This window comes from Leptonotus elevatus, chromosome 12 (genome assembly GCF_054856555.1).
Source record: "Leptonotus elevatus isolate MCC_2025b chromosome 12, RoL_Lele_1.0, whole genome shotgun sequence".
NCBI classification, from domain to species: Eukaryota; Metazoa; Chordata; class Actinopteri; order Syngnathiformes; family Syngnathidae; genus Leptonotus; species Leptonotus elevatus.
This window is the reverse complement of record NC_141250.1, coordinates 22,243,375-22,266,399: the sequence shown is the minus strand read 5'-3', so window position 1 is coordinate 22,266,399 and position 23,025 is coordinate 22,243,375. Positions and strand designations below refer to the sequence as shown.

At 41.5% G+C, this 23,025-nt stretch overlaps 1 protein-coding gene across 2 annotated transcripts; it reads right to left on the bottom strand.

Annotated features, from left to right (window-relative positions):
* Positions 1–301: 301 nt before the first annotated feature.
* Positions 302–9,930, bottom strand: LOC147165059 (protein FAM171B-like). 2 transcript variants are annotated; one of them, XM_086091693.1, is made up of 8 exons: positions 9,635–9,930; positions 4,964–5,197; positions 4,801–4,881; positions 4,530–4,688; positions 3,873–4,043; positions 3,583–3,699; positions 3,382–3,505; positions 302–2,387 (listed from the first exon to the last, which is right to left on the bottom strand). In XM_086091693.1, the coding sequence occupies exons 1-8, from the start codon at positions 9,891–9,893 to the stop codon at positions 1,511–1,513; spliced, it is 2,022 nt and encodes a 673-aa protein (XP_085947819.1). In that variant the 5' UTR covers positions 9,894–9,930; the 3' UTR covers positions 302–1,510. The 2 variants fall into 2 exon arrangements, with proteins under 2 accessions (XP_085947819.1, XP_085947818.1); XM_086091692.1 differs by having other exon boundaries at positions 304–2,387; positions 4,801–4,893.
* Positions 9,931–23,025: the final 13,095 nt, after the last annotated feature.

The window sequence follows — 23,025 nt, the reverse complement described above, 5'->3', positions numbered from 1 at the left end:
CCACTGGAGACAATACTGACAAAAGATCACGTTGCTACAAGCAGTATGAACTTGTACGTAACAACTAATTACCGCGAAACAAACAGAACTTTAATTGCATACATTTAATTTATTCAGATTTAAAAAAAATAATAAAAAAAACACAGAACTTTAATTGCATAAATTTAATTTATTCAGATTTAAAAAAAAAAAAAAACACAGAACTTTAATTGCATAAATTTAATTTATTCAGATAAAAACAAAACAAAAAAAAACACAGAACTTTAATTGCATAAATTTAATTTATTCAGATTTAAAAACAAACAAACAAAAAAAAAAGTAAAATCAGACAATGAGGTCATTTGCATTGTGAAATTGTTCAGTTGATGAGATTAATGTTAAACACATGCATAAACAACGCAGCATATTTATGTTATTGTTTTAGGGGTTTTGGAAAGTTCGGAGTCCACTGCGCTAAACACAAATTGACATAAACATGCTTTTTTATTTGATGATCTGATTGCAATTATGTTCAACATGCGCATAAACGCAAACGAAAGCTCAAAAGCAACTCATGCAAATAATGTTTTCAAATGCAATCATTTCAGCGTTCAGGCACACAACAGCAGAAACAACACGAGAGGGGATCAGCTCCACCTTACAAGTCGGTGAACCTCTTCAAATGTTTTGATTTATGCTAATGAAGTCACTGCGAACCCGTGACGCATGCAGACAGAAGCGACGACGACGACGAAACATTTTTTGGCCACGCAAACGAGTCATCGACTACATTTAGGACACGCAGTCGATAAGCCTTTCAAAACACGGAGCGTTTGTTCGATTTGAAAACGTCACAGTACGCACGTATTCGCATTTGCGAACGTGCGTTTAAAGCCGCGCGGTCTGGCGTGCAAAACGCAACCCAGTGGAAGTCAACAAACATGGCAATGTTGATTTAAGATGAACTTTAAATGAGTGACTGTTAACTCATTCACATGCAGCCATTTTCACTGAAGCAACCCCCTTCGCTCCCGGTTGTTTGACTGGATTTTGACTGATGTTGCAAGGCCCACAGAATATTCTGTTCTATTGCTATAAAAACATGGAACCTACCAAAAGAAAGATATTTGTATCCGTTTCTGTTTTGCAACAATTAGCATTAGAAGTGTCATCATTATTCACAATTCTGTTCAAAACACTGTGGAAGGAAAAGAGCTTTTTTGCAACATGGCCCTAGTTGATCTCTTATACCCATATACCGTTTTTGTAATAACTACCATTGCTTCAAGCGTTCTCTTCAGTTCAGTGGCTGCATCAAAGCCTTCTGTATGCTCTAGCATAAAAAAACAACAACAACGTATAAAAGCGTTTTTGGGACCATGGTCATATATAAAATCGAATGTATTTATACGTTTTAGTGAGCAAATGAGTGAAATTGCAGAGTCAGCTGGAATGCAGATTATTCTTATTTCCCTCCACCTCTAGCAGTCCATAATTGCGTCTGCAGACTTGAAGGCACCTTTTGTTGATTTTACTGCGACGTATGTTTGCCGCCGGACGTCCTCTTTACAAAGGTGGCGGTGCGTTCCAAAGTGACGGATCTCCTCCCGGCCGTCTGGTTCATCTCGATCATGTCCACGCCCGAATCCAAACTGGTTTCCTGACTCCCCGCTGCTCTTCGCCTGCGCTGGTGCTCCGCTACGGCGTAATGGATCTCGGCCGCCGGTTTGCCCTCGAGACTGACGAACCAGGCCCGGGAAGGCTGCGATGAGGGCGCTTTGGAAAGTTCTGCGGCGGCGTCCATCGAGCGCCTGCTGGTCCTCATTTTATTTAATGTTTCCGGAACTGACGCAGATTCCAGAAGACCACACTGGGCTCTGCTCGTCGGTGCCAGAGCGTTTTCCAAGCTGTCGACGTGCCCTTCGTTAGCTCCTCCCAGCTTCTGAGTGGCGGACGAGTCATGTGACACATTTGCGTTGCTTTCTTCGCTCCGTTTGTCTGTGCCGCCAGCGTGTAAAGGTATTGGTTTAGTCCAGTGGGGCTTCTGCGCTTGGTCTTCCGCTTGGAAAAATGCAGACGCATGCAGAATGGCAAAAGGCTGGTTGCAAAATAGCAGAGAGTCCGTCAGAGACGCCGGACCTCGCATCGGCTCCGTCGTATCGCTCGAAGGAATTGTTGCATCGTTGAGTTCGGCGTTGGCGGCCAGCAGATTGCGATTGGCTATAATATTGCCGTTATAAATGGATACGCTGACGTTGTGTTGCTCATCTCCCCTTTCGCTAAACAAGTGCCCGAGGCCACGCTGAGATTGCGAAGATCCGACAATGTCTTTGTTGCTGCCGGTCCAGGTGGATTGGTCTTTTCTCGTCAGTGGTAGCACGTGCGCTACCTTAGTTGGCCTCACGGGGCTTTGAGAGAAGACAGACGAGACTTTAGGCTTTGAAACTCTGCATCATTTGGAAAATACTGTCAAGTCAACCCCAACCAAAACGTGTCTGAGATTTCCAAATAGTGCTGTCGCAAGCTAGCTAATTTACATAATAACAGCCAATGTTACGTTCTTCCATAGAATACATTTGATCTAAATATGCACGCACATACACATACAATACTGAGCTCTTAAAGCAAGAAGAAAAAAAAAAAAAGAAGAAAATAAAAAAAAATAAAAAAATAAAAATGATCTAAATATAATTATACGGGGCGCTGGTTGGGAAACTGCCCCCCCCCCCCCAAAAAAAAGGCACACATGGGGTTCAACTTTTTTGTTGTTGAAAGTATGGCGAGTTGTTTTGTTGCGTTTCTACGCCCACAACTCGACGGCAACAAAACCGGCCAATTTTCAAGTCACGCCTGAAAGTCAATCATGGCACAGAAATGAAAGATACACAGAGCAGAATTAGATTTTGTTGGACGTGTTGGCTAACAGCGTTATCGTTTGATAAGAGGCACATACAGTGAAGGCTGGACTGGCACAAACAAAAAAAAATAATCGGCCCTGGCATTTTGACTTATGCCCACCGGCCCGGCCCGGCCCGGCCCGGCCCGACTCCTGACCATACCTGTCTAACGCATTGTTCTGCCACTGATATTTCGACTGATATTGGTTCAGCTTGCTTTCTATATTTGAAATGGATTCATGGACTCGTCCCTCTAAATTGTGGGCGAGCGAGTCTTTTGGGGTAAAATGAAGGAAAAATAATCACTAAAAAGCACCGCATCGTCCCCAAAAGACGCCGACAGTTCTTGATTATTCTGTGAAGTTGCTGACCAGCAAACTAATTGACGAGTGTTAAGCGGACTGTATAAAGATTATTTCCGAATGCATTTTTTTTAGATTTTGTCCCGGTCCCTTGCGGATCCACCCAATGACATGATAACCGCGCGAACCCGAGCCTTCCTTACCTGTGACAGTACAACAACCCAGCAAGAAGGAAGGCAACAATGCAAATGATTCCTCCGAGGACGAGCATCAGGAAAGACGAATGCTGGACAAAGAAGTCAGCCAGGATGTCGGGTCCGAAGGCATCTAAAGAACACGGATTGAAGATGGAGACGTATGAATTTCCTTTTTGGTTAAAAATGTTCACCTGTGCCGTTTTGTACCTGCAGGTGTTGGCACAGGTGCAGCAATCCAGTAACCAAGATGAGGAGCGGTGAAAGTCCAACTCAGTCTTCTACCTTCCGACACCACCGTCCCTAATCCCCGTCTCATCCAGCCGCCTAAATGACAAGAGCCGTAATATCACCAAAAGTGGCTGTTCAACGCTTGCAAGACGAGGCAAAGGAACTTGAGATGAACGATTTCCTCATCAATCAAATGCAAACCGCATCGGACGAGATCAAGTGAAGTGTGACGCGATCTCCTTGAGCACGCGTTCGATCGGCCTACCCACCAGCGGTCCGGTTATATAACCAAGCTGGAACCGCGGTTGAAGACCGTAGTCCGCAGTCGTCGGGGAGAGTTAGGCTGATCTTGACGGGTCCGCCGATGTGCAGCTCCGTGTCGCCGGAGAAAAGGCGCACGCTGATGGCCGCCACTGGATTCAGCGGCATGCTGATGTATCCTTGGGAAGGGGGAAGACACATTTGAGTCGTTAGGTCAAAACATCCAAATTGTCATGGAAGATGATTACGGGCATCGGGTCCGCAAAGACTAGTTATATTTTTAAGGGAAGGCTCAAGACGTACTTTCTTAGTTTGGCATTTAAATCATCTTTTTAACCCCTTTTATTTATTTTATTTGTTCCCAGTTCCTTTTGTCATGTTGTCTTTTAGCTTTGTTTTTGCCTTTCATTCTGTTGTCTTTTAGCCTTTATTATTTTTTTTGACTTTTAGGGATGTTTCCTGGGTACCTTTCCTCACATGGTTTCTCTGTGCCCCGCCATTTTTTTTTTTTTTTATTGTATTATGGATGATTTAACTGTTTATCACCTTGAGTTGCATTTGAATGTACGAAAAGGAGCTATATCAATAAAGTTTGATTGATTGATGAATCGAATTGAAAACCACGCCCCTTTTGTAAATTCCAAATTGCACGGATTCACGAAAACCTGTCGTGGTGCTCACGATGCCCACGGTCTTGAGAAAGTCTCCTTCCTCTAAAGGTGGCTTGGGGATGGTCAGGTAGGCTTTCAAAGATTTGACGTCGCTGCCCTGGGTCAGGTTGAGCAGTCTCTTGGGGAACTGGACAACGGGCTGTAATGAAGCGTCTGCAGAGCAATCGACAAAACAGATTCATCTCGTTGCTCATTTTTATTGCTTGTTTACGAAATCATCAAATGGCTTCAAACGGTTCTGACAATACAGGAAATGCTCGATTACCAGATGTTTTGTCAGTGATCAGGAAGGAGTCTTGAAAAAGCCAGATGTTTCCTTGTACCAGACGGAGTAGCGGCATGGTGACTGAGGAAAAGACTGAAACTTGCGTTAAATGCCATTCAAGACCACAATTGGACTGATGCTAATCAGAGAATATGGATCTTACTTGGTGTTTTGATAGTTCTGTACGGAAGCAATGCGCAAATGTAGCCGTGCCTGCACGACACTACCGTGACAGATGACCCGCTTTGGAAAGGTACTTGGAGCAGAACGCCGCCATCTTCCCCAGTACGAACGGTCTTGGTCCGGGTGTAGTTGACGTAAAGATCCACCTCTGCCTGGCTCAGGTGCTGACGGGTCAGCATGTCAGTGACCTGGACCTTCAGGTTGAAGTTTGATCCTGTGGGAGGGAACATATCGTCGCTAAGAAAATAGTAAGACCAAAGTGATTTATTTTCAACCGGGAGAGGAATGACTTATGAGAGTTTCAATTTTTTAAGGCAATTCTAAATGCCCCGCCCACGCAAAATGCCTGAAACTTAAAATGTTTCACATTTGAGCGTCGTTCATCTGTCTGGTGGACGAGATTCCCGCTTAGTAGCAATCGGACAACATCTCATTATCATTGACCGAAAATGGCAGACTACCTTTATCTTTTCAGCAGAGGTGGCAAATCCAGGTCCAGAAAGTAAAAACCCTGCCACAGTTTGGATTCATCCCCAGCTGCAAGCTAGCTAGCTCCCTAGCTAGCTCCCATGATGCTCGTTTACCAGCTAGCTAGCTAGCACCCTAGCTAGCTCTCATGGTGCTCATTGACCTGCTAGGGAGCTATCTATCTCGGTAGCTAGCTAGCATCAATGGCTAAAGCCAAACTGTGGCAGGGTTTTAACTTTCTGGACCTGGATTTGCCACCTTTGCTTTTCAGGCATGTTTTTTGAAAAAAAAATTGTGGGTCTACTCATAACAGACATATAAAATTGTGTGAAACCGCCTTCAATTCAGTGAATCAAAATGGTGTCTTATCTGCAGTTTATTTTCAGCTAGCCTTCAAGTTAATGGAACTTCTATGACATTATTAATACTTATTACTAGTGATTCCTCGATTCTCTACTCTGGAATACGTTAGTCATTCACTGAATGTTTCAAAATCGCATCTTCTACTATTTATATAATGCGCAAGCCTGAATGTTTGTATTTCTTGCAAAACGTTCATATCACACTACCCTAGTTTGACTTTTCCTAATGCCGCCCCACGTACAGCGGCCGGAGCTTTACAGCAACAGACAGGCCACCTCGTTTACTCGTTTACGTAACAGTCCAGCAAGCGCCAAAGGCCGTTAACGACTCGATCCCGCAACGTGGCTCTTCATCGGGGCTCGGTCGCTCCCTCTCACGTGGAAAACAAATTTCACACTCTCAGATATCAAAAGCGCTGGAGGCGGACAAGATGATGCTTGCTGCTTGTGGGTGTTCCGCCATAAACACGACTTGGCTCTTGAGGAGGGTCAATAAATGTGAAGTGGGGGTGTCTCGTGCCAGATTACAATAATCTCCCCCCATTTGGCCACGCGGCAAAGAGGTTTATGATGAGGATTGAAACGGGACATCGGCGGCCATCGACGTGGTTGAGGAAAAATCTTGTGTTGTGTGTGTTCTCACTTCAACACACACATTTGTGTATTTGCAGGGGAGAAAAATCTTTTGAAAGCAAAACACTCAAGAAGGTGTATCAACATAATCCCACTATTAACCAGTAACCCAATTTCTTGTAGCCTGTTAAATGGAACACAATCATGATTGGTTGGTTCTGTGCATGCGACCACCAGACAGTCCCAACAGATGGTCCTCTAGCGACTTATCCCTTAAAAAAAAAAGAAAAAACTCACCCAGTCCTGCTGATATAAACATGGCCAATCTTGTTTGTGTCGGAATTAGGTCATCCATTCCGCAGAAAGAGTAAAACGCAAGCCAAAGGCAAATTTGTCTCAAGCGTAGGTGCAGTGGCTTCACGCTGTTCTTTGACCTATTTGGGGACCTCAACATGCCCGAAAAACTATTTTTTTGCAAATGCCTGCATCCCCAACGAGGGCTCGAGAACGCAAGTAGCACTCCCTGAAAAGTAAAAAATAAAATAAAATAAATAAATACATGTCATGTTCCATTATATGTTAGCATTAGGCAGGAAAAGTTGTGTGGTTGTTTCAAATGCATGTGTAATTGTATTTAAACTATTGACGCTAACTGTTAGCATGTAAATGGCATTTTACATTATATTCTAGCATTAAGATAACGCAAGGTAAAGTTGTGGGGTTGTTTTAAATACGTGTAATTGTCATGTTAAAACTATCGACACTAACTGTTAGCATGTAAACCACGTTTAACATTATATGTTAGCATTAAGCGAGCTGAAGGTAAAGTTGTGTGGTTGTTTCAAATACATGTGTAAACTATTGACGCTAACTGTTAGCATGTAAATGGAATTTTACATTATATTCTAGCATTAAGATAACGCAAGGTAAAGTTGTGGGGTTGTTTCAAATACATGTGTAATTGTATTTAAACTATTGACGCTAACTGTTAGCATGTAAATGGCATTTTACATTATATTCTAGCATTAAGATAACGCAAGGTAAAGTTGTGGGGTTGTTTTAAATACGTGTAATTGTCATGTTAAAACTATCGACACTAACTGTTAGCATGTAAACCACGTTTAACATTATATGTTAGCATTAAGCGAGCTGAAGATAAAGTTGTGTGGTTGTTTCAAATACATGTGTAAACTATTGATGCTAACTGTTAGCATGTAAATGACGTTTAACATTATATGTTAGCATTAAGCTAGCTGAAGATAAAGTTGTGTGGTTGTTTCAAATACATGTGTAATTGTATTTAAACTATTAACGCTAACTGTTAGCATGTAAATGGAATTTTACATTATATTCTAGCATTAAGATAACGCAAGGTAAAGTTGTGGGGTTGTTTTAAATACGTGTAATTGTCATGTTCAAACTATCGACACTAACTGTTAGCATGTAAACCACGTTTAACATTATATGTTAGCATTAAGCGAGCTGAAGATAAAGTTGTGTGGTTGTTTCAAATACATGTGTAAACTATTGATGCTAACTGTTAGCATGTAAATGACGTTTTCCATTATATGTTAGAATTAAGCTATAGTAAGGCAAATTTGTGGGGTTGTTTTTTGTACTTACTGTATCTTTGTTTTAGTTTTTTTGTAGGCCTACTTTAGTTTGATAAACCCAAGTGGGAGTGGCAATAAACTGTGTAAAGCCACCTTTTAAAAAAATAGTTCACTTTGTCCCAAACTGCTATTTGTTGTCAAGTAAGCTGAGTTTACTGCCACCATACAGCGCTTGAATCTTAAGTCAAAATAAAAATAAATAAAAATAAAAATCATACAAATGACAATTGTATCTTGAAAAAGTCTTCTTTTTTGTTTGTTTGTATTTGTGCTTTGGTTGGCAGCATCTTGTGGCTTCTCGGGGCATTTCAGAAAAGGGCACAGAAAACACAAATAGAAGACGTTTCCAGCAAATAGCTTCCTTTGGTACGATTTCCATAGAAACTCTTGTGAGAACGGGCTGAGAGCCAAAGCAGGATGGAAAGCGAGGAGCGAGGCAAGGGGGCGGATTGCATTTGGTGCACTTCCAAGTGCGAAAGCGCTGGTCAATGCGAAGTGTGGGACTCATGTGACGACCACTGCACTCCAAACACGCACAATGAATTAGTCACGACACTGTCCAGAATGTGACTCGACGAAGTCTCATGAGAAGCATGCGTGTCCAGATCTGTATCGAAGAAAAACACTATTTATACTCGCACAAACAAGCACGTGACAAAAGAGCCCTCGATGTTCCAGTGTTTATGGACCGGCACAATCTTGACGTGTTGCCAAAAAAAAAAGAAAAGGGGGGGAAAAAAGTACACGTCCACAGAGAAATGTTGTTGATTGAGATGCACAAAATGTGCACAGATGGACAAATGTTTCCTCATGAGATGCCAGCAAAAAGCGCTCATCACTTGAACAAGTGCTCAAGCTTGCTCAAGTCATGAGAGCTTCCTTTGCTCCAGATGGTCTCGCGGGCCTACGCAATCTGCACATCAGCACATTTGCTCTTCAAAATCGGGGGTGGGGGGGTCCTCTGTCATTCTTTTAAAACAAGTCATGCTCATTTTAAATTCATTTATTAATTAACTTATTATTTAATTTTTAAAAATAATGGATTTTTTTTGTGTGACAAATATTAGATTTACAATGAATCAATTAAGAATAACAAGTTGTACTTTAAATTATTAAAAAATTTTTTTACTGTAATTAACCAATTCTGAAAAACAAAGGCTAATTGATAACGGCTGATTAAAGAGATTGTAATTAAGCACATTATTTAATCAAATGTTTTTATTTTACAATTCTTAAAATTTCCTTTACAATGTCCATCCATGTTTGTCATTATTTAATTATCAAAATAAATACAAATGAAAACATTGCAATACACTGTTCATTTTAAAAATAAAATAGTCGTTTTAAAATGCATTATTTATGAATAAATATAATATTTTTTTTATGTTTTTACATATTTACATTTTTATAATTAGGCAAATTAATACAAATAAAGACTTTTTTAATTTAAAAATGTCATTCTTTTTTTTTTTTTGTGGTTGTTTGTTCTTTAGATAAATGAATATAAGCAATAACACATGAATGACTGTAAGTGTGTGTATAAATGCAACAAACAACTGAAGCGCACATCATGTCAGTCGCTCACGACGTGAATCCAAAGCCTAAAATGGAGTTTGTGTGTTGCTGCATACGAACCGGCCGAGAGATGCTGGACGACGACTGGCGACGGCGGTTCGGTGGAAAAGTTGCCCCCATCCTCATCGACATGCAGGGTAGGGGGTCTCGTCCCGGTCCCGGTTCCGGTGAGGGCGAACTCGGCCGACGCTTCGCTCTCGCATAAAAACAGCGCAGAGAGCAAAAACGACAGAAACATGTTTAGGAGAAAAAGAAGGCGAGGAAAGAAAAAAGCAGAAACTAACACGCAGGCGCCATCAATAAGTTGTTGGTGGGGCATCCATTTTCCTTGCTGTCAGCCTTGTTGGGGGCGGAATGGGGGCGGGGTGGGGGGCAAACTCCGCCCCTCGAGGCAGCGTGAGGACGCCTGTGTTTTGATTTCACCTTCATTCATTTTTCATACGGTTACCGTTTCTGTTCTGTCGCAGTTTGATTACATAATCTGCACGTTACGTCATTTTATTTCGTCCCATTACTAACGTTTTATTTAAGATGTTTTTATTTATGCCATATTGTTATATAATATAAACAATATAATAATATTCACGAACATTAGCGTGGTTGAATAACAGAATTAGAACCCTAATTTAAAACCACGTAACAAAACCTAAAATCCAAATAAGTGACTTGCATCATCTTGTTTTCACCACTAGATGGCGACAGAGAAACTCAAACGTTAGCATCGGCACATTCTCGTTTTAATTGGAAGATTTTAATGGATATTTGTGGCTATATGAATACATATTACAGCAAGTAGCTCTGCATATCTGTGTATAATATACATGAATGCCACACGTCATCCCTTTCAATGGAAGTCCATCTTTATCCTCCTCTCACACCAAGTGCACTCATGTGTTTCCTCACTACATCCATCAACCTTCTCTCGGGTCTTCCTCTGGCTTTCTTTCCCAGCAGCTCCATCCTCGTCACACTTCTGCCGTCCAAACATCCAAGTCGGCTCTCTCTCTAACTTTTGCCCCTAAAACATCTCAACTTGGCTGTCCGTTTGATGATCTTATTTCTAATCCTATCCATCCTGGTGACACATAAGGAAACCTCAACATCTTCATTTCCGCTACCTCCGGCTCGGCTTCCTGTCGCTTCTTCACTATCTCTAATCACATCACGTCATCACATTGTCACCTTCTTCTAAACTTTTCCCTTCATATAGCAACATAGTGCCATTGAGATGAGATGAACATGTTCAAGTTGGAACTGTTTGGGTTGTAGAAATGAGAAAAGAAACATGACAATAACAAACAAAAAAAGACATTTTGGGCTTTTATTTAGAACTTTTGAAAATAAATTGGGCCATAGGGATAAGATGAACAATTTAAAGCTGGAATGGCTTGAATCAGTCCTGGAAAAAAAAAAGAGTAGAAATTAGAAGAGGCTATTTTTGAAATACAGTATGAGAAACCAAACAGTTCAAAGTTGGAACGGTTTGAAAAAGTAAAAAAAAAAAAAAAAATTGAAAAAAAAAATCCAAATGTTTGACTTTTATTTTGAAATTTTGAAGAAAAGAAAATTGGCCGTGGGGATTAAGATGAACAGTTTAAAATTTGGACTGGTCTGCATCGGTCATACAATTTTGAAATTAGAGGACACAAAGACACAGGAAAAAAACTAAAACAAAACAAAAAATCTTAATTTAGAATTTTTGGGTGGGTACAGTTTTTCAACGGTGAAAATTGGAGCACATTGTGGCCACTGGGAATTTTACAAAAATGGGAGGGGTGTATTCACTATTGTGTGATCGTGTATTTAAATTGAAAGTCTGACATTTTATGAGTAAAACATTTGTTTTTATATAGTTGAGATACTTTTCAATTTATTTCTGAAAATATTTAGGATTTTCCCGCCCCGTCAAAGAAATCAAACACGGCAGATTTTGCAATGCAATTATGCATGAATAGAAAATTAAACTCTTCATGTGAGTGCTCCATATATGCAGTACGGGTACGAAACAGCACTTCAGCCCTCAGATCCTTCCAAAACAACAAAACACACAATCCCGTTCCATAACCTGAACGTCAGGCACACGATTTCTTCCTGACCAGTGAATCTTCAAGCTCTCGACTGCGTAATAATCGCAACACTTGATTTAACTCCGCAACGTATCAGCTCACATTATCTGAACCATAAAAGTTTGGCTAACATATCGTATCGATATATGAACTTTATGGACTAAAGTATTTGCACACTGACAGCTAAATATGGAGTTAAGGTACCCGGTCATTTTTTAAAACTTATAGTGGATGAAAAAGTCTACACACCCTTGTTGATGACAGCATTTTGCGATACCAAAAAAAATCCAATAAAAATGAGATCATATCAATCATTTCAAAACAACACAATTAATGTGACAACCGAGGCGATGCGGTTGCACAAGTGTGCACACCGCATGGAAATGAGGTCAGGTTGCTTGCCATCAAGTGCATTTATATCTTTTTATGCTCCTTCCTTTATGTGCTTGGACAGTTTTCACAAAGTCACCCATTAAAATGGAGGGACCCGAGCGAACCGACTGATTGATTGCCAATGAATACGACTGCAGCTCGTTCGGATATTCCAAATCAGATCCTTTTTTCTCGTCTGCGGACTAAGACTATACATGACCCGTGGCCAAGCAGCTCAGGACCCTAAAGTGCACGGGGTCAGTGAGTGTGTTAAGAGTTTCAGCAAGCAAGCAAGCAACAGGCCAAAGGACACAAAGGGAAAGAACATGCCCAATATAGCCTCAGTCAGTTGTCAGCATTAAACAGCTGCTGGAGGACATCAGACCAATTTGGTTCTGGTGCCAGTTAACGAGTCTCTTCATGGTATGTTATTTGCTTTACTTTCCCATACAGTGCCCCCCCATATGTAAAATAATGCATGTTTTTTTTCTTCTTTACTTCGGATGGATAAGAGGAAGGACAGGGACGTGCTGCTGCAAGGCACTGTGCTTCCCAAACAGCGCCACCTGGCCAAGAAAGCGAAAACACTTCCAGCAGTCCCTGCGCAGCATGCTTATGACCCAATGGCGTTTTGAGGAACCGGAAAAACATTCCGTGCCCCCGCCAACGCGCTCTGGCGGCCATCAGGGGGGTTTGCTATCCGTCATTTCCACCCCCTCCGTTTGCGACAAGCTCCTCCTTTACGCCTACTCGTTTCTGTTCATTGTTCAAAGCGCTGTGAGTTGTGGAAATTAAAGTCACGGTAAATCTTGCAATATTTCCAAACATCATATCCGGTTCCAGCTTCAGTAGCGGCACTTCAAACCGAGCCTGGTTTTAAAGGGCAGCTCTCGGTTCGGCGGGTCACAATTCACGCACTTCGGAATCAGCTCCTCCTAATTGTTCCGCGGTGGCTTCATTTCGATTGCGAAATAAGTGGACACGCACACTCACGGAAATATTTGTTCCAATGGCAGGCCTTAAATCAATATGGGACGGCGCCCCCGCATACGCAAGACAAGAAAACAAAAGCCCCCGACGGCCCTTTTAGTTCCACTTGTCATCATTGACGGCGCATGCATCATGAGCACAGCGTCTTTTGTCAAGGTGAGAATTGCACAAAAAGTAACAGCTTGTTAAATCAGCCCAAAACAGAAGAATCTTTAACATGGGGTGGCGTGGCTCAGTGATAGAGTGGTTGTCGCGCATCTGCGGGGTTGTGGGTTTGAGCAAGACACTTGTAACCATGACCTATCTACACAGGTGCTCTTCTCGGAACTTCTTCAAGGAGGATAGAGAGGAAATGAAACCTTCAACTTTTTGAAATCACAACGGTCAGCATTTATTCAATACACAACTAATTGCAATCACCTTTTACTTCCCCCCCAAAAAATTTCCTTTGTTCTATTTTAGCCATTGGTTGACACTATAACCTCAAAAAAATAAATATAAAATACATTTCAGAGCTCTGAGAAAATAAACAAAATATTGTTCATCGACCCGGGTCGTGTGTTTTTAATGGAGCGAACGATATTTCAATTTCTTATCTGTTCGATGAGAAGATTTGAACACACGATGTCGTCGTCGGTTGGCGAGATGTTCCGCTGTCACTCCAACGTAGGCCGATCGTCGATCCGCTGTCCGATTCCCAAACCACACACCCTCGACCAATAGTTGTCCATCAGATGGTTCCATGAACCGGTATACAAAAAACTAAAACAAAAATTATCACTCAAATCAATTTACATTCACAGATTTAATCTCAAAGTATTTGCAAAATTAACAGTTAAATTAGAGCGTGCAATACTTTGTGCAAATGTTCATAAATCCTCCGATGGTTTAAAAAAAAAAAAAACATCTCATCATAAATTCACCGTATTTTAATATTGGAATTAATTAACAGACTGTCAAATCTCATTTAGAATCACCTCTTGGAAAAAAAATAAAATAAATCTCAGTCCCGAGTCCCAACATCAGTTTCACGATAAACATGAAATTTGGTGGCGATTTGATGTCTGTCGAAAAAAGATGGCGCATGAAAAAGTGTCAGGCTTCGGAAAAAAGTCGGCTGTTTGGGCTGGAAGAAATCCTATTGGGTGAATTCTGAAAACGTACTCGCAATGTTAGCGGCTCCACTTTGTGCTTTGCACTTGCACAGGTGTCCAATGCGCTGCATCCAACTGAGCCGTGTCTAATAATATGCAGCGAAACGAGACAGCCAATTACAAGCAATCAGCGGGATGCGGCGCAGTTCGACATCACTGAGAACTCAAAGCGCGACGTCAAATCAAATCGAAATTGTTCATTTTAAAAGGTGTCCGCCCACCTCGTTAGATTCCAAAATGCTCCGGTTTGCTTCACATGGGTTGCCGCGCTGATCAAATTATTATCGGCGACAGCTCACTAAAATCAATTGCCTATTTTGTCTGAGTGGCGAGAAGCGAGTCGTGACATTTTTCCCGTGGGCCATAAACCATTACGCTCAAGCGATGACGTTTACGGAGAGGCCTTAAAAACATCCTCGGGGGCGAGCGGGGGGGAAACGGTCAACAAAGAAGAGCAAGGAAAAAACGATTTGGTGACTTTTTGGGCTGCAGTCGTAACGTCACGCACAAGCGCGACCCGTCGGGTCCTTTAATCAAGTCCTCTGAAGCGCCGCTCGAGGGGCCGTCCCTCGTGAAAGCGTCAACGTAAAGGACTGCATCCATTTGACATCTGATCATCGCTTCGCCTGCTGAACTTACCGACTCGAGATGAAGCTAATAAAAGAACATGTCACGCGAAGTGCAAGTGGGGCTCATTGGGAGCTCAGTTTCTGTGAAATAAGGATCCGAGACGGCACGTCCAAGCCTTGACATCTTTTCTATGTAAACACGGAAGGTGTAATTTGCTCGCGCCGTTCCTTTTCAACTAGTGGCCGAGTCATGCATGTCAACCGAGACGCAATCATTGGGACAGAGTTGAAAGAAAACTCATGCAACCATTTACACATTTTAAAAAACTTCCCTTGAGCATACTTTATACTCAGAGGTGGGTAGTAATGAGCTACATTTACTCCATTACATTTATTTGAGTACATTTTCGAAAAAATCCCACACAATACTTTTTACTTTAACTTTTTATTTTGAGAGCTCAGTATTATTCATTAAGTCAACGTGTCATCGTCATTGTTTGTTTTTGTTTTTGCACGTGCGTGCATGCTTGTGTGTTTGTGTCTTTCAATTCACTTGAAACCTGTTATAAATTCCAGACCCTTCACCTTAACTAAATCCCAACCGATTAGGGAGACCTCAAGAGACCAGAGGAATGACTAAAGGAAGGAAGGAGAATAGATGAAGCAGAGTGAGATCCACAAGCACCAGCCTTCACTGATTCAGCGACCAGTCGCAAATTTGAATTTCAGTCGATGCTGGTGTGGTGGATCTGGCATGCGTGAGAACGAACCTCCACCAAAGGGCGGAGACGTCGACCTCGGCTGACAAGGTAAGCACAGCTCGCCAGTTCCCCCCCAGGCCGTGGCAGCACCAGGGCACAACTCCCTGGGTCCCGCGGGGTCCACCAGCCGGAGAACCAACCCAGGCCCACACGGCACCCCACCGAGTTTTTTTTTTCTTCAGCAGTTCTTGATTGATTTTTTTTATGACCACTTTGGACTTTTACTTGAGTAATATTCTTTTTAAGTATTGGACTTTTACTTGAGTAATATTCTTTTTAAGTATTGGACTTTTACTTGAGTAATATTCTTTTTAAATATAGCTACTTTTACTTGAGTAATATTCTTTTTAAGTATAGCTACTTCTACTTGAGTAATATTCTTTTTAAGTATAGCTACTTCTACTTGAGTAATATTCTTTTTAAGTATTGGACTTTTACTTGAGTAATATTCTTTTTAAGTATTGGACTTTTACTTGAGTAATATTCTTTTTAAGTATTGGACTTTTACTTGAGTAATATTCTTTTTAAGTATAGCTACTTTTACTTGAGTAATATTCTTTTTAAGTATAGCTACTTCTACTTGAGTACAATTTTTCGGCTGCTCTACCCGCCTCTGACTCTCCCCAACGCCAAGTCTTGAGCCAAAGTCGGCGGCATTTCAGAGATGATGCAGCCTCAGGTGTTGTTTTTTATATATATTTTTTTATCTCCAAGTTGAGCCATGTGATTAGCGGGAGGGAGCCCCGACCAGGGAGACCGACTGTGACTCGCAAAACCACATCTGAAGATAGCCCATGGATCCGAAAAAAAACCAATTGCACAAGCAGTGCTGCAGCCTCCTTGTCTGATGGCAGTCGAATGAAATGGGCTATTAAAAAAAAAAAAAAAAAAAGTTGCGCTTTATTATCGTGATTCTTTTGACCATTGTGAGTCCAAAGAGATGCGAGACCATAAACGTCAAAGGATAAGCACAGAATATGAGATATGACGTTTATTGGAATGCTACCGTCAAATTGTTTACTGTTAAGCCAGACAATTTGTAGCCCAAGGAATATATGAGGTGTGAAAACGATAGATGTCCTTTCGTTAGGCAAGCAGGTCATCTAAAAATAGCCTCTCTCTGCCCTGCTTTGTTAACAACATGTACTGATAATCGCAGTCTGTCATTATCGTTTTCCTCTTGAGATTGCCGTCCACTTTGACTGGCTCATCTCAAGTCAAGTCTGGCCCTATTTATGGTTGAAGTCACGTTTACTTTTTGTTTTTGTCTGCACATGATTTGGCAAACAAATTATGCATTTTTTTTTTTATCAAACTAATCAAATGAAGGAATGCTTTTACTAATCCATAAATATTACGTTGGCATTAGAGGGTCATTCCACGTCCAATCGGTGAGTTTATCGAAGCAGATTTGGATTTGAATGAAACTCGGTGTACCCTACTTGTCGATGGTGACGGTGCTAAATGAAATCTAACATTTTAGGTCAGTCAGAGGAGGAGTTTGCAAGGTTCGACCCACCGAGTGTGGACATTTTCAGCAAAAATGGGTGCCTTCATTCATATGAGCTCTTACATCTCTGAATCAATGTTTGCAAAGCAGATATTGTTGGAAAGAGAATTCTCGATAAGTCTTTTTGTTAGTGAAGCATTTGTCCAACAAGGGAGACTGTTTCCAAGAACCCCCATAACCACCAGAACCACCAGAACCACCATAACCACCATGTGTAGCCCCAACCATTGGAATGGAAAAAACGGCCAAATTTTCAAGATAAAAAGTCTAAATGACAAAAACAAATTCATATTATTTTAGCCACAGCGTCATATTTTTTTTCAGCTTGTACGTCATCTCGGATCTTTTGCACATAGAAGTTCATGAATGCTGCGTTGGGTCGGGGGCGCGGGCCGTGTTGGGGCGGGGGGGCGCTCCTGCTCCTGGGTTTGCTCTCCGGCCGGTGGCCCTGGTGGGGCCCGGGGGTCGTCCTTTGGCGCTGCCGCGGCCTGGGGGGCCCTGAGGTGTTGCGCTTGCTCTGTTCCGGCGGGGGTCGACGGCTCCCCTCTTTGGTGGAGATTTTCATGCACGCCAGATCCACCACACCAGCATCTACCGAAACTCAGACACAATCTGTTTCCTCCTCAGGTTATTGAATCGGTGGAGGCTGGCTGGTGTCTGCGGATCTCACGCGGCTTCGTCTGTCCTTCCTTCCTTTTCTCGGTCTCTCCTTCGGTCTCTTGAGGCCTCCCTGATTTTATGTTTTTTGGATTTGTTGGGGTCTGGATGTTTCTTGGGCTGGGGAGGAGTTCTGGTGGGGGGTGTCTGGTCGGTGCTGGATTTCACCTTCCTTGGTTTTCTTTGGTCCCCTCGGGTCTCCTGGTGTTCGGTTTAGGTGAACGTTATGAGATTTTTTCTAATAGGTTTTCTGGTGAGCTAACAAATACACGCACGCACGCACACACGCACGCACGCACATACACATACTCACCCACACCTACACAAAAAAATAATAATAATAAAAAAATAAAATAAAAAATAAAAATAATAAAGAGCAATGATGATGACATTTCCGAATGAACAATACTGAGCTCTTTAAGAAAAAAAAAAAAGAAAAAAAAAGAAAAGAAGTTCATGAATGTTTTCATTTGAGGCACAGAGTTATCTGAACGTGACGAACGTGATAGTAACGACCTCCCGACCAGACAAATGAAATTTAGCGGCAGCCTGCTGCTATCTTTCCGCGCAGCTGCAGTCGGCCCTTTTGGGAATTCAAAAGCACAGCAGTTGTTGTTTTTCTCCTCTCGGATGTCAAATGAATTCCACACGGGAATATTTTCTCAGATGGCCCGCGACACACTCCATTAGAGAGCGAGTCACAGTCCAAGCAGAGAAATGAATATTTGATCGCAAAAATGGAGCCATTTGTGTGACGACTGCTCTCGCTGTCCAACCAAAGATTTGACTGCTTTTTAATAGTCCTTTCTTTCTTTCTAAGATGATGTCATTTCCGAATGAACAATACTGAGCTCTTTATAGAAAAAAAATAAAAATAAAATTAGTCCTTTCTTTTTTTTCTTTTCTTTTTTTTTAAGAGCTCAGTATTGTTCATTCGGAAATGTCATCATCATTGCTCTTTTATTTTATTTTATTTTTTTTTGTACAATTAGTCCTTTCTTGTAAGCGTGTGCAAGCGTGCAAGACAATAAATAGCATTTGTTGTTTTCCGACTATTTAACGGGCTTTTACAACTGTGTGATGTGAAGCATTAAATAAGGTCGATTCTTGCGTAACTCAATCCTCTGTCGCGTCCAACCTCAATTTGGATCAGCGTTAAAGGGAATACGTTCAGATTCGCGCATTTGATCACGTCACGTCGGAGCAAATGTTGTAAAGTCATTTCACAAGCAGTTGAGTTGTTGCTTCAGTAGTTGACATTGGCGGAGGGTTCCATTTGGAAGTGACGAGCAACAAAGGCCCGACGGGGTGTCTCTCATTAGAGCGCCGGAATGACGTCGAGTGCTGTTTGGGAGCGGATGACGCGACACGACAAGGAATCAAAATGTAATCTTGTGATTATCATGAGCAAAATGATCACATTTATCGGCGTGTCACAATATTGAAATGAAAGAAATGAAAACAACACAGTATGTTTTGTTTTAGCTAGTGTTAAGTTATTAACATTGTTTTTCAGTTTCAATTTATATTTTAGCCGTTTTGGATTTAGTTAACTCAGTATGGCTCAATGAATAGAATTGCATTCTTATCTGTCTCACACTCCTGAGAAAATAAGGGAGTATGTGTCTGGTGCCTGTCTCTTTCGAAAGAGACAGGCTGATGTATGATTGTTTTTCTCTAATCTGATTTATAGCTATGGGAACTTGCTGAACTTGCAGAAGGGAGGAGAGAGGAATTCTCTTGTTTTTACTGAGTTGTAAACAATGTATTGTGGGCTGGTGGTCGTATTCTCCCACTTTTGTATAAGTATTGATGCCCCACGTTGGACGAGACAGACAACCTGATAGAACACGGCTTCAGTGTCGTCAGCCTTTTGTCCTCAGAAGCTTCTGATAATTATTTACCTTTGCAAAGGGACTTCTTCACCAGGATCTCACCATTCAGTTAATTGAACACGCAAAGAGTACAATACTTAATATTGTCCACTCTAACACTAGCAAGAAATGATGAGCGCATGAATGTCTTGGTGTCACATGCATGTGATGATATCGAATGACCATAGCAGAGATTCGAATTGCCCCTCAAGCAAGTCAAGGGTGGGGATTTTGGTCTGATTTGTCATTTCTCATTTGAGCTCCTGATGTCAAATTGTATTTTTTTTGGGGCTCTCAACTAACATAAAATGCATTCAAACAAAAGTCTGTAAGCACAAAGACAAGATGTACTCAAAAGGCAGAACAAAATCCCAAATCACTGAATTAGAAGCCCGACGTTCGTTAAACAAAGAAACGCAGTAAAAACAAAATGCTCAACACCAAAGACGGTAACAACAAAGCCTTGTGACAGCTCTAAATACAATCAAACTGACGAGATGCAAAAAAAAAACACCTGGACAAGACGTGAGTCGCTGGAGGAAGCTGATTGGCTGACATGAAAAAAAGACACAAAAAAAAGTGTAACAAAGCATGAAACAAAACTAAATCAAATCAAAGCAGTCAACAAATAACAGCTCATGACGCGAAGTGTGTTTCCATCATTGCACTGTCAATTATAAACACAAACAAACAAATATATCAAGTTGGGCCAAGCTTTGGACTCCGTGAAGAACCGATTAGGAAATGAGCCGACACAAATAGAAAGAAACCACAAACATCTGGTTTGGAATAGAAGACTCTCTGACAGCATTTTTGTCGCATTTCATTTTTGTCGCATTTTGGATTTTCATCCTCGAACAGTTCCAAGCAGATTGAAGGAGGAAAAAAAATATCAATCTCAGCGCACGTCACACCTGTGGATAATCTGCAAGCATCATTTTAAGAGCTTGTCAGATAATCTGTCCTTTGCTGACGTCGTCGGAAGAAAAGGTTTGGCTTCATCCATTTTTGCGTGTGCGCTCTCGTCTGTCTGGATTTTCACTTGCTACATAAAAACAGAAGTCAACACAAAAGTGTCTTCGAGTTAAAGTTGAGTATCGCAGGTGGCGTTTCCGTCTCTCTGTCGATGACTGATGTTCATATTTGATTTACTGTCAGCCAGTGCTTTGTGATGCAAAGCCTGTAAAAAAATACACAGACTGAGAAGGACCGTCTGTACTGACAGTGACCCGAAATCGACGGACGAAAACCGTGTTCAGTCCGTGTCATTTTTTTCAAGACTTTGCGTCATAAAGCGAAACGACGAAAACGTGGTAAATTGTCATCGACGCCACGACGGAAGATACTTTGTCCCGCATTGAGATTTTTTGGCATGTGCCGGGAACACATTTGGGGTCAAATAAAAACAAAAACAAACAAAACACCAGTACGTAGTTTGACGGCGTAAAGAGAAAGGTTGGCCAATTTCAAGAAAAACAGGAGACGGAATTTTCTTCACGTTCTGAAGAACAGCTACTGTTCTGAATCTGTTATTTAATAAAGACAACAAGATTGGATTAGTTGCACTTTTTTTTTTTTTTTTGCCGAGATATTGATTCAGCCCAGACACACTCAGACTTCATAAGTTGAGTTTTGTGTTACCTGATCTTATTTCCGCAGCTGCAATCTGCTGTGACTTGCAAGAAAATGTGCCGTTCCGTTAAAACCCAAACGCCTGCCAAGAGCAAAACAGCTCCCAAAAGGCAAACGGACAGCATCGCAAAAGTACTGAACTCAAAGGTGTCTTTCAAGCTGCAACGGAAGTGAACGGGATAAAGTTGCCCCGCTGATTGACGGGCGTACCCCCCCCCCCCCCACCCCCTCCCTGCTTTCTTTCCCAAAGTCAGCTGTGATAGCTTCCAGTCCACACAGGGACACAAATGTGGTCAACTGCTTTGGAAAATAGATGTGAATGGATGATAAATGATGGATGTTTAACACCAAAGTAGCTTTACAATCTCTGTATTGGTCTTATTTTACCGGCACAATAAAAGCCGCAGTTGTAAAGTTAATATCCGAAGCTGTTTCAACGGCGGCGACAATCAAGTCAGTCCCAACCGACAAGTCTCAAAAAGACCACCGGGTGAAATACTTGGACGGTGGGAAGATACATTCTTGTGTCCAAAGTGTAATGATGCAATATCATCTGGCTAAATAAAAAGCCGGTTGCCTTGAGGGGAGGCCGGAATTTGGGAAATCGAGTATTTGCAGACAGCCCCTCGTGTTATGCGCCTCCTGGCACAAACGGACATTTTGAACAACAGAATTAAAAAAAATAATAATAAAAGAGCAATGATGATGACATTTCCGAATGAACAATACTGAGCTCTTAAATTTAAAAAAAAAAAAAAAAAAAAAAAAAGAATTTCTTTCCTATCAGAACATGATACGTATTCAATATAAATTCTCTTTTTTCCAAACTACACTACTTTTGTCGCACTCTGGCGCCAATACAAGGTTTTATTCAATAGCATTTTAAGCAAATACAAAGTTACAGTCTCGACTCAACTCATTGATTCTCTGTGAAATTGTCGTGTCCCGGGTTTATATTTTGACAATCTGATCACTCTGCTGTAGCTGCCGCATTAGCATGTTAGCTGGCCTAAAATGTAATCATCCATCCATCCATCCATTTTCTGTACCGCTTGTCCTCACAAGGGTCGCGGGGGTTGCTGGAGCCTATCCCAGCTGGCTTCGGGCAGTAGGCGGGGGACACCCTGAACTGGTTGCCAGCCAATCGCAGACTAAACACTAAAATGTAATCATTTAATATAAACTCACATTTTGTGTAACAATTGAAAATTTTTCTATTTTTTGGATCAGTAAAGAATGAAATGCCTTTTGTAGAAATTGGGATTGTACTTTGATCTCGCCACACAAAAAGCCAAGATAACACACCCCTCATTTAAAAAATCCATTTACCAAATATTGCTCTGAGGTCATCTGCTTTTTAGCTCCACCGAAAATCGGATTTGCTTCACTCGACTGCCTGTCACTTTCTGACACAGATGATTGATTTCTTTATTTTAACAGTGCATCGATTTTAAGAGGAATGCCCTCCAAAAAAGTGGCATTATTTACACGACAAAAGAATGAGATCACGCCACCGACTTGGCCATTGAGGAATGTTCCACCGGGCCAAACATGCCCTTGGCATATGATGTCAAATGCACTTTTCATCATTGTGACAAAAGTTCACCTTGGCGTCATCGTTCCCAAGACTGATTCCACAACATTGGGACCTTTATCTTTGGACGGCACGACGCCGCTCGCCGGTGACGATACAACCGATATTTGGTAAATCCCGTTTTCCAACAGAATTATCTCATAGAAATGGAAATACAACCAATGAAGAGGGTATGCAGTGGAGCATGCAAATACTTTTCCACCCTAAAAAAAAAAAAAGCAACAGGGTTCGATTTGTCTTGGGGGGGGGAAAACGCTTTATTGACAAACACT